We start from the raw sequence: 14,906 nt of genomic DNA, 5'->3' as shown, positions 1-14,906 counted from the left end.
ATCTTCTTCTACGTTTTCTTTTCTTCGTCCCTAGGGCTTTCCTTCCATTTTCCCCTTCTCCATTCCTGAGGGGACCCCCTTTGTTTTTACGTAATTCAATTCTTAACTCAGATTTCAAACGCTACCACGCCTTCTATCCAATCACCGGCGTTTCACCGATTTCTCCTTTACATTTCGATGGGCGTTGTGTTCTAGGTGTTGTAATTTGGTTTTTGATTTCTTTACTTTCCATTGCTCTGAAGGGTTTATGAGCAATTCCTGATTTCTTGTTTCTCTTGCCGTGGATTCACATTCTTTTTCTCTATAGGGGTAAGGGGAATCTAGGGTTTTCGAATTGAGGGGGGTTGTGTGAGGACTTAGCTGGTTTTCGGTTCAGCTAGTGTTCGTTGTTTTCTTTTCGGTTTGTTTAATTTGGTACTGGTCAGATGCGTAGTAAATTCGGATCAAGAACTGTGTGATCGCCGCTCGGTGGCGAGCGACTCATCGATTCGAGGGTTTGGGTTTTTGTATGGAAACTCGGAGCAGAAAGCGGGCGGAGGCCTCCTCAGCAGCCCCTTCTTCGTCTTCTGGTCCCACTACCCGTTCTAACAAGCGCGCTCGTCTTTCTGGTGCTTCCTCATCGAATCTTGCTGCATCAACTCTTTCGATCTCAACTCGTTCTCGCTCTACTCGAACCCAGGAACCGTCTGCCACCACTACTCCAATGGACTCGACTAACGAATCATCAGGGTCACGCCGACGTGGGAAGAATTCTGATAAAGAAAACTCGGATAAGGGGAAGGAGAAGGAACACGAGGTTAGAATTGGGGATAGAGAAAGAAATGCTGAGCAGAGCTTTGGGTTAAATATTGAAGGCAGTGGCGGTGGGGAGGATGATGACAACGACAGTGAAGGAGGAATGGGAGTTTTGCAGCAGAATTTATCCACAGCAAGTAGCGCCCTTCAAGGACTTCTTAGGAAACTCGGTGCTGGATTGGATGATTTACTTCCATCTTCTGCAATTGCATCGGCTTCGTCATCACAGCAGAGAGGGCGGCTTAAGAAGATCTTATCTGGGTTGAGAGCGGATGGAGAAGAAGGGAGGCAGGTTGAGGCATTGACACAACTCTGTGAGATGCTCTCAATTGGCACTGAGGAGTCTCTAAGTACTTTCTCTGTCGATTCCTTTGTCCCTATCCTTGTTGGCTTACTTAATCACGAAAGCAATCCTGATATAATGCTTCTAGCGGCCAGGGCACTAACCCATCTCTGCGATGTTCTCCCTTCATCATGTGCTGCTGTCGTGCATTATGGTGCTGTTTCCTGCTTCTGTGCTAGATTGCTGACTATAGAATACATGGACCTAGCTGAACAGGTTTGCTCTTTGCATCTGACTTGGTCCTTGTGAAACGTGGAAATAAGTTGTTACCAGTTGAGAGCGAACTATACTGTGCTGATTTGTAAAATACTAATGCATAATATTTACCGTGATAACTGACTGGAGCTAAAAATGCTAGCTCTCACGCATTTTGGTGGTCACGAGGAAGTGAGACTGGATGTTGTCTTGTAGAATAAGCAGTTTGGTCTCGTTTTTTTTTTTTCTTTTTTTTTTTTTTAATAACTGATAGGTACTCACAGTAGTTGTTTTCTGCTCGAAACTCCAAATAGCGTCATTTTGACACTTAATACACGGTGGTTCCGTGAATTCTTTGCCCGTGTTGTTATGCATCAAATTCCGTGAGTTCATGCTTTTTAACTTCTGAGATGATGGTACTAATAGAAGTAGGTTTCTGTCAACAGTCCCTGCAAGCTTTAAAGAAGATATCCCAGGAACACCCTACTGCCTGCCTGCGGGCTGGTGCTCTTATGGCTGTGCTATCATATTTAGATTTCTTCTCTACAGGAGTTCAGGTAACTGATGGCTGTGGACCCTATTGCTATGCAGATTTTGGATACTATCCAAGACTGGACTTTTTGTTCATCAGGGTTCATATAATTTACTTGTTAACTATATTATCATTTTGTTGAAATTGTATTATAGCGAGTCGCATTGTCCACTGCTGCTAATATGTGCAAGAAGCTTCCTTCAGACGCAGCTGACTTTGTGATGGAAGCTGTTCCCTTGCTGACAAACCTTCTTCAGTATCATGATGCAAAAGTAAGTTGCTTTAGTCATAGTTAACAAATTTGAGATTCAAGGTTTTTGTAGTAGATAAATCTTTGCCTTCAATTATAGACGGATGAGAGGGGCTCTAACCTGAAGTTCAGCACTTCTTTGCACCATTTCTTGTGTTCCTGCGGCTAAACCTTTTTGTGATGTTCTTTTTTATTGTTTATTTATTTATTTTATTTCTTACTGTTGAAGTTTTTGGAGGTCCTTTTGCTCGCTCAGGCCTGTGTTTTTTTTTAACCTTTTCTATAACCAAGTTTTTTTTTTTTTAAAATAAAAAAATATTTATTTATTTATTTTATTATTATTATTTTTTTAATTAAAGAAAGAAAATCAGTGAGCAAATGTGAGATACTCTTGTTCCTTTCTTTATCCACCTAAATCTCTTGTTGGTAGGTGTTGGAACATGCTTCAGTTTGTTTGACCCGTATTGCGGAGGCCTTTGCATCATCTCCTGATAAATTAGATGAACTATGTAACCATGGACTTGTTACGCAAGCTGCCTCACTTATTTCCACCAGCAGTACTGGAGGTGGACAGTCAACACTTGGCTCATCGACTTACACAGTAAGTTCTAAATGTGCTTTCATCCTTTGATGGTTATGTGCTTCAGGGTATTGATTACATCTACACAATTATGCAGGGATTAATTCGACTTCTTTCCACATGTGCAAGTGGATCTGCTTTAGGTGCAAAAACTTTGCTGCTTCTTGGTATCAGTGGGATTCTTAAAGATATCTTATCTGGTTCTGGCGTGTCTACTAATGCATCTGTTTCGCCTGCTTTAAATAGACCACAAGAGCAGGTAGGTTCTGCCAATTTTCCTGGTCGTCACTCTGCATGGTATCATTTTCCCTGGGTAGACAACTCTCGTTGTTCCCTTGGGTTTTTCCATCTCATTTATAATCTAACAGTAACAAAAAAAACATAAATGATAATTATCTTGCTCTTTTACAACCCACTAGTGTTTGGACTAGCGTAGCAACTAACAGAAACTTAACTAAACTAACATAGCGACGGAATAAACTAGCGATGGAGGGTTAATGTGCCAACTGGGACTAACTCGCAACCTAGCTAATGGTGTTATTCATTTACTAGGATTTGTATTTGGAGCAATTTTTAAAATATCCATCAACATGTCAATATATCCGGAAATCAAAGGGTTTGACATCGATATTAAAGATCCATTGATGTCTTTGATATCTTTTATAAATGCTCGTAAGACAGAAAATGTCATATGTTTAGTCCAATATGAATATAAATACTAATAACATTATCCATAACTTATTTTCAGAAAAAGCAACTAAATCATTAATCTAAGTAAATTTTATATAAAGTTTTTACTTACAAAAATATCCGTTGATATCGGTATTTTATCGATACGCATGTAAGATTGAAATCTTAATATTGACATCGACATTGATATTTTAATCTTTGATTATGAGATCTATCAGATCCTGATCACAATGCTCTCTAAATCTTGAGGCACAATTACCTTATGAACCCTATGTATAAAAAGTATAGTTAAATGTATATACACAATAAGAAACCTTCATGGGGAGAAATATGGTTTAATTCCCCATTGTTAGAATCTTAGACTTCAAAAATTGCGAAGATTACAGAGGTGAATTACTAATTATGAATTGGAACTCAGGGTGAGATAAAGGAGGAGAACCGATTGAGGGATAGGAGGGAAATGGAGAGAGAGATAAAAATAAGCGAGGGGAGAGAGAGAGAGATAGAAAGAGAGACTGGCAGAGAGAGAGAGGGCTAATCAGAGGCGGGAAGGAAGAGAGAGGGGGAGAGAGAGCAAGCTTACTGGAGAAGTAGAAGAATTGTGTGAGATTGGCAGTGAATTGGCGAAGAAGATAGAAGAGGATGAAATGGATGGCAGCTTGAGGTGAAAGAAATCATTCTACTTCATATTAACATACTTCTTTTTTTTTTTTTTTTAAAAAAAAACAATAAAAACCTAAATGCGAGGGATTTTGCATCTAAGTTTATTTTTATCTTCTAAAGAAGCCCTTAAGGAGCATGCCTTCCTAAGAGCACCTTGCTTCTTCGAAGCAAGGTGCCAAGGTTGTGACTAGCACCTAGGTGCAATGCTATGAAGAAAGGCCCTCTTATGGGGAGTCATGCTTAAATAGAAACAGAAAAGAATTCAAGAAATTCAATTTTCTAGTGAATGGTTTTTGCCTTTTGGATAATAGTACTTTTCAGCTTCAGATGTTTGAATCTCTTGTTCTTTCCATTGTATCCTTTCTTTCAATTGATAAAAGATGTTCATTTTCAAGAAGGAAAAAGGACAACGAGAAACAGAAAATACATTTTAGAGTCCAAATCAAGTTATGAAACCAACTGAGTTCTAGATCTTGATACTGGAAGAACTTTTTTGAAATTTTAGTAGATTTGAAAGGTTGAATGTAAGATCAACTTAAAATATAAATATGCATGTTCTAAGGTGCAATGCTATGAAGAAAGGCCCTCTTATGGGGAGTCATGCTTAAATAGAAACAGAAAAGAATTCAAGAAATTCAATTTTCTAGTGATGGTTTTTGCCTTTTGGATAATAGTACTTTTCAGCTTCAGATGTTGAACTCTCTTGTTCTTTCCATTGTATCCTTTCTTTCAATTGATAAAAGATGTTCATTTTCAAGAAGGAAAAAGGACAACGAGAAACAGAAAATACATTTTAGAGTCCAAATCAAGTTATGAAACCAACTGAGTTCTAGATCTTGATACTGGAAGAACTTTTTTGAAATTTTAGTAGATTTGAAAGGTTGAATGTAAGATCAACTTAAAATATAAATATGCATGTTCTAAGGTGCAATGCTATGAAGAAAGGCCCTCTTATGGGGAGTCATGCTTAAATAGAAACAGAAAAGAATTCAAGAAATTCAATTTTCTAGTGATGGTTTTTGCCTTTTGGATAATAGTACTTTTCAGCTTCAGATGTTGAACTCTCTTGTTCTTTCCATTGTATCCTTTCTTTCAATTGTATAAAGATGTTCATTTTCAAGAAGAAAAAGGACAACGAGAAACAGAAAATACATTTTAGAGTCCAAATCAAGTTATGAAACCAACTGAGTTCTAGATCTTGATACTGGAAGAACTTTTTGAAATTTTAGTAGATTTGAAAGGTTGAATGTAAGAATCAATTAAAATATAAATATGCATGTTCTAAGCTTTATATCATTACATAAACTGCTACCTTTTTTTTTCCATAAAAAACTTCCATCATGTATGTAATGTATTTTTTAAAAAACTTGTGTGTATTGTATTTTCACGTGTCTGCGTTCTTATTTATTTGTTGATGTAGCTATTTATATATATTTTTGAAGGATACTTGATCTGCGGTATGGTTGTTGCTTTAAATGGTTTTAGGCATGATTGCCGATTCTTTTATAATTACGGAATCAGAAGTGTGCTGGAAGCATTTTGAATCTAATGATCACATATTGTTCAGAAAGCTGATACTGGGAAACTAATTTGGTTCAAGCAATAGAAATGCATGTATGGCAAGTGTTTGAATAGACTCCAGGCTTTTGATCAATGTGGTTGAATGTAGTTTTTAATTAATTATTTATTTTCAATAAATTTCTATGAAGTAGTTTTTTATCTGAAAAAATTTCAATTGCCACAATCTCCCATTTTTCATCATTAGTTATCTATTGTACCCTAATATTCTATAATGGAGGTTATTTTTCTGATTTTGTTAACTGTTGAGCGTTTAACCTCTTTTCTCATCCTCTAACAGTTTGATTTCTATTAAATGTTTAGATTTTTGAGATAGTCAACTTGGCAAATGAGCTTCTACCTCCTCTACCTCAAGGAACTATTTCCTTTCCACCCAACTTTAATTTGTTTGTGAAAGGACCTGTCATCAAGAAGCCATCTACTAGCGGTTCTGTGAAAGAAGAAGATCAAACTGATAGTGTTCCAGAAGTGTCAGCTCGTGAGAAACTCTTAAAGGATCAGCCTGAGCTCCTCCTCCAGTTTGGAATGGATCTTCTTCCTATTTTAATACAGGTATGTATGGCATATTATACTTACTTTGGAGCCTAAGAGAGTTCTTTTCTGGTTCAGTTAGTACTGAAATTGAGCTCTTTGGTCAATTAGATCTATGGTTCCAGTGTGAATGGTCCAGTACGTCATAAATGTCTCTCAGGAATTGGAAAATTGATGTACTTCAGCACTCCAGAGATGATACAGTCATTATTGAATGTGACGAATATAGCAAGGTATCTAACTTCATCATGCATAAGATTTCCGGGCTTGTTTTGTTGGTGTGCTTAATTTTTCATTTCTTGATTTAGTTTTCTAGCTGGTGTTTTGGCATGGAAAGATCCACACATTTTGATTCCTGCTCTCCAAATTGCTGAGATTCTTATGGAAAAGCTTTATGAAACATTTTCTAAGATGTTCCTTCGAGAGGGTGTTGTTTATGCTGTTGACCAGCTTATCTTGGCTAATAACCAAAATACTTCTCCCCAAGCGGCTTCTGTCGAGAAGGATAACAACTCTGCATCTGGAACTGCATCACGCACTCGACGTTATAGGCGGCGTAGTGGAAATATGAATTCGGATGGAAGTTCACTGGACGAAAACAAGAATTCTGTCTCTGGAAGTGGTGTTCCACAGGGTTCAGTGGAGGTTCCGTCAATTAATTCTAATCTCCGAACTTCTGTAAGTTCCTGTGCCAATGCTTTTAAAACTAAGTACTTCCCTTTAGATCCGGGAGATGTTGAAGTTGGAGTTACAGATGATCTCTTACGTTTGAAGAATCTTTGTGTCAAGTTGAATGCTGGTATTGATGATCAGAAGAATAAATCAAAAGGAAAGTTGAAAGCATCAGGGTCTCGCCTAGATGAAATTATTACAAATAAGGAAGAGTATTTAACTGGCGTGATATCTGAAATGCTAGTTGAATTGGGCAAAGATTATGGTGTTTCAACTTTTGAATTTATTGGTAGTGGTGTTGTCGGAGTTTTGCTTAACTACTTTTCTTGCGGATACTTCTCTAAAGGAAGAATTTCGGAAGTCGAGTTGCCAAAGCTTCGGCAACAAGTGCTTAAAAGATTTAAATCATTTGTTTCTGTTGCTCTTCCTACAAGCATTAACGAGGGGACGGTAGCTCCTATGACAGTCTTAGTTCAAAAGCTGCAGAGTGCTTTATCCTCGTTGGAGCGTTTTCCTGTTGTCTTGAGCCATTCTTCTAGATCATCCAGCGGTAGTGCGCGGCTTTCCTCTGGGCTTAGTGTGTTATCTCAGCCATTTAAGTTGCGACTTTGTCGAGCCCAGGGAGAAAAATCACTTCGTGATTATTCATCAAATATTGTTCTGATTGATCCACTGGCAAGTTTAGCAGCTGTTGAAGAATTTCTGTGGCCTAGAGTTCAGAAAAGTGAATCTGGTCAGAAACCTTCAGCATCTGGTGCAAACTCAGATTCAGGAGCTACGCCTCTAGGAAATGTTGCTCCATCAGGAATAAATTCAACCCCCAGTTCAACCACTCGTCGTTACTCTACTAGGTCTAGATCATCGATGACTATTGGAGAAAGAGCAGGGAAGGAATCTTCTTCACATGAGAAAAGCATATCAAAGGGGAAGGGGAAAGCTATTCTAAAGCCTGCTTGGGAGGAGAAGAGAGGCCTGCAAACTAGAAGTTCTACTCGTAGAAGAGCAGCTATGGACAAGGATGCCCAAATGAAGCCCGTAAATGGAGAGACTACATCTGAGGTACTTTTTCACAACAGGGGGAACACTATTTCAATAAATCCAATGGCTCGGTAAAATAGAAATTTAGAGGACTAGATGACAATTTAAATGGGGTTCTAAATAATTCATCTTTCTAAGTATATTTTGTTACGTAATAAATTTGCAATTTGTTGATATGTTTTATGTGCGCATTTCCATTTGAAAATTGTGCTGTTTTGGATGAGTATTGCAAATATTTAGTTGACAATTAGATTTTAATGCTGCAAGTTAGTCCTTCTTTTTGTCTAATGATTTTTGTCGGAATAAGTGAGTGATTTCTTCTGCTTCTTCTTCTTCACTAAATGCATCATGTGTTTCAAATCCTAGCGCTATGGAACATTCATTCATTGGTTGATGACTGAATAAAATGCATTATTAAAAAAATAATAATAATAAAGAAAACAAAAATGCACTAAAAAGAAAAAAATCTCCTAGTGTGTGAAGCAAATAAAATTCAACTTATTTTCTTTTTACTGAATTTTGATAAATTTTATTTCACTGTTTCTCATCCAAAAGAAGTGTTGTTAGTTCTTATTTTAAAAGTAATAATCCAACACTTCTCATCCAAAAGAAGTGTTGTTAGTTCCTCTTTCAAAAGAATTTATGTATTATAAATTCTATGGATATATTTTGATACGGATGAATGAATTTCACCTATAAATATAAGATTTATGATTGTTCATGTATGTTATCGTATTTTTAACAGGCACTTGATTGTTCTTAATCAGTTATTGCGTTGTCTATTTTGTTAACTTTGCAGACCCGCCAATTTTTTTTCTTCTTTCTAAATTTTAAAATTTAATATTTAAGTTTATTTAAAAAGTCAACTCTTAGCATTAGCAGCATTAGCAACATTAAACTGGTTGCTCATGATTATGAGATTAAATAAATTTGAGAAAATTACATGAAGGTGCATGAGTAATTGTATCCAAACTGCCATTAGTAATGTTTTTAGTAAAAATTCTTCCTACTTTTGATGTCCAAGTTTGTTATGACTTTTACTTAAACATGGTTTGTTCTATAGTTTGTACACCTGTGTCTTTGAGTTCTAATGGTGTTTAAGTTTGGTAGTTTGAATTGACATAACTCCTTGCTGTTTTTGTGTTCCTCTCTTTTTCTATATGAAATGTTAAGCGTCTTAAAAAAAATTGTTAGTTCCAATTGCAGTATTTATTGTAAATAAAAACCTTTTCAGTGGATTTGGTCTTACATTCTATATAATTTAGTCAACCACTTTTGTTTATTTTATTATTCCCTTATTTGAGTCATTGGCTTGGTCAGGTGTTATTTGTTTATAACATGTTCTTAAATGCAATAAGTTTTCCAACCATGGATCCAACTTTGTTTTATATTTGTTTAAGAATCTAAAACTTTCATGATAGTAACATTACTTATGTTCAATCTTTTCTTTGTTAAACTCATTTTGATGGTCAGTTTCTTATTCTCTGTAGGATGAAGAATTGGACCTATCCTCCATCCAGATTGATGATTCTTTAGTGATTGAGGATGATGATATTTCTGATGATGAAGATGATGACCACGATGATGTATGCAATTAATTATTATTTTTTTCTTTCCATATCACAATTTGATGCATTCATACAAGGAATCTAATGATTGATATTGCAAAAAAAAAAAAAAAAAAAAAAAAAAAAAGGAGGCTGTAAATGTTCCACTTTTCTCTTAGTTTCTATCATATGTAAATCTCATTGTTTTTTAAGGAAACACATTATTAGCATGTTAACTGTCTGAACCCTTTCTCCTTCATCCTTCTTGGTTCCTATGATTCAGGTGCTGCAGGATGACTCTCTTCCTCTTTGTATGCCTGAAAAGGTGCATGATGTTAAATTGGGTGACACAGTTGAAGATGGGGATGCTGGTCCAGCTACAAGTGATGGTCAGATACATTCAACTTTTGGCTCTAGCAGTAGAGCTGCTGCAGTCAGGGGATCTAATTCTCCTGATCATAGGAGTGGAAATTCTTTTAGTTCGAGGGGTGGTATGTCATTTGCTGCTGCTGCTATGGCTGGGCTTGGACCAGCTAATGGCAGAGGTTTCCGTGGAGGTCGGGATCCACAGGGACGTCCTCTTTTTGGTAGCTCCAATGATAACCCAAAATTACTTTTTTCTTCTGGTGAGAAGCAGCTCGATAGGCATTTGACAATATACCAAGCTGTTCAACGCCAGCTTGTTTTGAATGAAGACGATGATGAGAGGTTTGCCGGTGCTGGCAGTGATTTCTTATCTAATGATGGGAGCAGTTTATGGGGTGATATATATACTATCACGTATCAGAGGGCAGATAATCAATCTGAAAGAGCTGTTTTAGCTGGGGAATCAAGCTCCTCAAAATCTAAATCTACCAAGTGTGTATCGACTTCCAATTCAAATTCAGAGTCTCAGTTCCATCAAATGTCTCTTTTAGATAGTATTTTACAAGGAAAACTTCCATGCGATTTTGACAAATCTAATCCTACGTATGATATACTATCTTTGTTGCGTGTACTCGAGGGATTGAATCAGCTTGCTCCACGCTTAAGGGCACAGATCGTGTCTGATCATTTTGCAGAAGGAAAGATCACTACACTTGATGAATTGGGTGGAATTGGTGGTAAGGTTCCTCATGAGGAATTTATCAACAGTAAGCTTACTCCCAAGTTGGCTCGACAAATTCAGGACGCTCTTGCACTATGCAGTGGGAGTCTTCCCTCATGGTGTTACCAATTGACTAAGGCATGTCCGTTCTTATTTCCTTTTGAGACTCGCCGGCAGTATTTCTATTCAACCGCATTTGGGCTGTCACGTGCATTATATCGGTTACATCAGCAGCAAGGAGCTGATGGTCTTGGAACAGTAAATGAACGGGAGGGAAGGGTTGGAAGATTACAGCGCCAGAAGGTCCGTGTCTCCCGTAATCGTATTTTAGATTCTGCTGCGAAAGTTATGGAGATGTATTCTAGCCAGAAGGCTGTTCTTGAAGTAGAATATTTTGGTGAAGTGGGAACTGGATTAGGTCCTACCCTTGAGTTCTACACACTTTTAAGTCATGAATTGCAGCGGGCTGGACTTGGAATGTGGAGGTCTAATTCATTGCAAGAGTCGGATAGTGGTGAAGATGAACAGGTTAGGAAGGCTAAAGGTGGCTCTAGGCTTACTTCTGATGCAGCCAATATTGATATTATTCAATCTCCTCTTGGGTTGTTTCCTCGACCTTGGCCACCAAATGCTGATTCATCGGATGGCAGCCAATTTTCGAAGGTTATTGAATATTTCCGGCTTGTTGGTCGTGTGATGGCCAAAGCTCTGCAAGATGGAAGACTATTGGATCTACCGCTCTCAACAGCATTTTATAAGCTTGTTCTTGGTCAAGTAAGTCAGTAGTATTATATACTTACTTTTTCTTTTGTCACTCTAAATGGTTGGAAGTCGTCTGGGCATATTGTGCTTTCAATATTTTCATTGTGACAAAACGTGGTGAATCGGTTTTCAGGATCTTGATTTACATGATATCCTCTCATTTGACGCTGAGCTTGGGAAGACTTTACAAGAATTGCAAGCTCTTGTTTGCCGGAAACAGTACTTAGGATCGATAAATGGTGATAATCAAAATACAATTTCCAACTTGACTTTCCGTGGGATTCCGGTTGAAGATCTCTGCTTAGATTTTACAGTTCCTGGTTATCCGGACTACGTTTTGAGACCAGGAGATGAAACTGTATATTATAAAATCTCAAGTTATCCACCTCTCTTTTTCATGGTTAAGAAATTCTTTTAACATTGGATAAATTTTCAGGTTAATATTCATAACTTGGAGGAGTACATATCCTTGGTATTAGATGCAACTGTCAAGACGGGAATAATGCGGCAAATGGAAGCATTTACTGCAGGATTCAATCAGGTAACTTCGTCAATGATATTTTTATTTAATTTGGTGTTATATGTTTCCATTAGATGAAGACACCTTTAAGATCCCTGCCAAGATATTAAATATCGCTCAAGTCTTCAAATTACCATGTTGTGAAGTCTTGTACTGGTCTTAATTTTGAGCCTGCTGCATTGGGGGATTCCACAGTAAAAATAGAATGATGAAACGCATGTTTCCTGCATTTGTGGACCTTAGTGTAGTATTATAACGTTCTTGCCTCCCGTTCTTATTGCGGATTATGGCTTATGGCTTTTCACAGTTTTCCTTGCACAGGTTAATCAACAATCACTTCTCCCCTAATGAGTTATTGATCTGTGTTCATATACTAATTCAATTTTTAGCTTTCTGAATATGGACTTCAAGTGCTCTTTTGATACCTATGGTATTGTGTTCACTAGAGAAAATATTGTTATTTATTCATCATTTGTAATTTATGATACTGATGTTGATATATATTATTGTTGGTATTTGATTTTGTTGTTGACAAAGAAACTTAAATCAAAGATGGACCAGTTAATCTTTTGCCAATTGATCTACCCTGTGGGACTACTACTCAATGTCATTAATCATTGATCAATGCAAATTCAGAGTTTTTAAATTACGTAGCCTACAATGCCGGCATATTTTTCTCCCCCGTCTTTAATGTGCATGCGTTTTCTCTGTTCTCTCCCATTTTTTGATTATTTATGTTTGAAATTCAGGTATTTGACATAACAGCATTACGCATATTCATTCCTCATGAGTTGGACCATTTGCTGTGTGGCCGTAGAGAATTGTGGAAGGTGAACTGCTAAATATTCATGTTACCTACTATTATCAGCAATTTTGGACTTCTTACGTCATTTTGTTGTGAAATTACCTTGTAGAAATACTAGTGACATTCTCTCATATTTTGCAGTTCGACACACTTGTTGATCATATTAAATTTGATCATGGATACACAGCCAAGAGTCCTGCAATAGTCAATGTGAGCTATTTTCACAACTTTTGAAGAATTATGTCGAATTATGAGATTATCAATTATTGATACATGGCCCTCATATGCTGTCTGTCTCTTATGGCATTCTTAGTTTCTTGAGATTATGGGCGAATTCACACCAGAGCAGCAGCGAGCATTCTGCCAGTTTGTTACAGGTGCACCTAGGCTTCCACCAGGTGGCCTTGCAGTGTTGAACCCAAGATTGACTATTGTGAGAAAGGTATTGTATGAAGGAATAGTATATTCTTGGAAAATATATGCACAGTAAGATCTTTAAGTTGCCTTGGTTGTACCGTCCAACCTTAGTGAAATTTCTTATCAGTGATAGCTCGGTAAAATACCAAACTGATGTTTTGGTTTGTTGCGTGTGTGTTTTATCGAAGGTTGTATTCATGTATATTTACTTTCGTTTTTTAACGTTGAATCAATGAACATGTATGCTTTATAGTTTTTTCTCTATTGAAGGCTTTTAATGCTGTTTTGATCTTTTCAGCACTCATCAACTGCAAATAATGCGGCAAACAGCGCGACAGGGGCTTCTGAATCAGCAGATGATGATTTGCCTAGTGTCATGACATGCGCCAACTACCTTAAGCTTCCTCCGTACTCGACCAAGGTACTTATTATTCATCAATTACTTTTATCAAAAACTTGAATTGAGGATAAAAACATTTTGAAGCTCTGTTCTACTATGTGAATGAATGGTCGGTGTTGTGGGAACAGGAAATAATGTACAAGAAACTAATCTATGCGATCAATGAGGGGCAGGGATCGTTTGATTTGTCATGAGTTTTTGGGACTAACCACAACTTGTGTATACTATTAACTTGCAATACTCGGGTCGACGGATCGTGTTTGTCTGCAATAGTTATGGTGGTGAAAGGTGCCTTACTTTTGGCAGCCGCCGCCAGAGAGCAGTTCCTTGGTTTTTTTGGTTCTTTTTCCTTTTGGAGTTTGTACATTCATATGTTAACCATTCTGTTCATCATGTGCTCCTGTTTATTTGCTCTCTTGGTTAGAGCAAATGGGTATTTCTCGGTCTGGTTAATGTTTGGTCGGAACTATTGGCCACATTTTCAGGAAAACGTAGAGGGAATTTTTCGAACTACTTTTCTCAGTTTCCAACTTTTAGATTATTATGTAAATAAATAGGAATTCGTTGGATTCCCTCCGCACCTGGGTGGTTATTGGCTGATACATTACAATGTATGTCATAAAAATGATTGAAAGCGAAATAAACAATTCAATATTCTTCTTCCTTCTTTATTTTGCTGCTTCTCTAGCCTTCTCTCCCCCTTTTCAAGAAATTTGGCTGTTCTTTCTACTGGCTCTAGTTTATCTTTTAAGGCCCTTTGAAAGGATGCCTGAAATCAAAGATAACTGCGTTCCCTATTAGAATATTAGAATTTTATTATGTTTGTATTTAATTTAGGAAATTAAATAGATGATCTAATTAAACAATAAATTTCATTCGATATGTTGAAAATTAATTAATTAAGAATCCATAATAATTAGAAAATTGAATAATTTATTATTAAAATTAACTAATTGGTATATTTAATAAATATCATAATAATTATAATTTTAATAATGAATAAAGTAATAAAAATTCATCACAATCATTATATTTCATAATTAATCATCAAATTAAAATTAGTCTCAATAAATAATTGTACTAAAAACAAGTAATTAATTATTATTATTGAAAAGTAAATTTTGTACTCATTAAATTTAACTAACCTTAGTTTATTAATTAGATATGTGTAAGATATAGTTATTTAATTAATTAATAATTTATGGAAAAAGGTAATTGCATTCATTTAATCAATCTTTATTGTAAAAAGTAAATATTTTAATAGATTATTTTTTATTTATTAAAATAAATATTTATATTATTTTTATTAAATTAATATTTATTAATTAATTAATTAACTATATTCAAAATGAAAAACAAATGGAGAGGAAAAGATAAAACATTTTGTAAGAGAATAGAAAATCCAAGGATGCCTATAAATAGCTTAAGGTAAAATGTTGAAAACTTTGGATGTATGTGTCCATTCCTATGTAGAAAATCCTTCAACCAAACGACTCTTGTC

At 36.2% G+C, this 14,906-nt stretch overlaps 1 protein-coding gene across 1 annotated transcript; it reads left to right on the top strand.

Moving 5' to 3' along the window:
• On the top strand, positions 1-14,076 carry LOC120088238 (E3 ubiquitin-protein ligase UPL3). The gene is made up of 17 exons (XM_039045391.1): positions 1-1,354; positions 1,780-1,890; positions 2,021-2,137; positions 2,546-2,716; positions 2,793-2,954; positions 5,930-6,178; positions 6,269-6,390; positions 6,466-7,888; positions 9,358-9,453; positions 9,698-11,275; positions 11,397-11,621; positions 11,700-11,804; positions 12,533-12,613; positions 12,730-12,798; positions 12,902-13,030; positions 13,304-13,426; positions 13,534-14,076. The coding sequence occupies exons 1-17, from the start codon at positions 509-511 to the stop codon at positions 13,597-13,599; spliced, it is 5,673 nt and encodes a 1,890-aa protein (XP_038901319.1). The 5' UTR covers positions 1-508; the 3' UTR covers positions 13,600-14,076.
• The last annotated feature ends 830 nt before the right edge of the window (positions 14,077-14,906 follow it).

Source organism: Benincasa hispida, chromosome 10, assembly GCF_009727055.1.
Source record: "Benincasa hispida cultivar B227 chromosome 10, ASM972705v1, whole genome shotgun sequence".
NCBI lineage: Eukaryota > Viridiplantae > Streptophyta > Magnoliopsida > Cucurbitales > Cucurbitaceae > Benincasa > Benincasa hispida.
The sequence above is the reverse complement of the archived record's forward strand: the minus strand, read 5'-3'. Positions and strand labels throughout refer to the sequence as shown.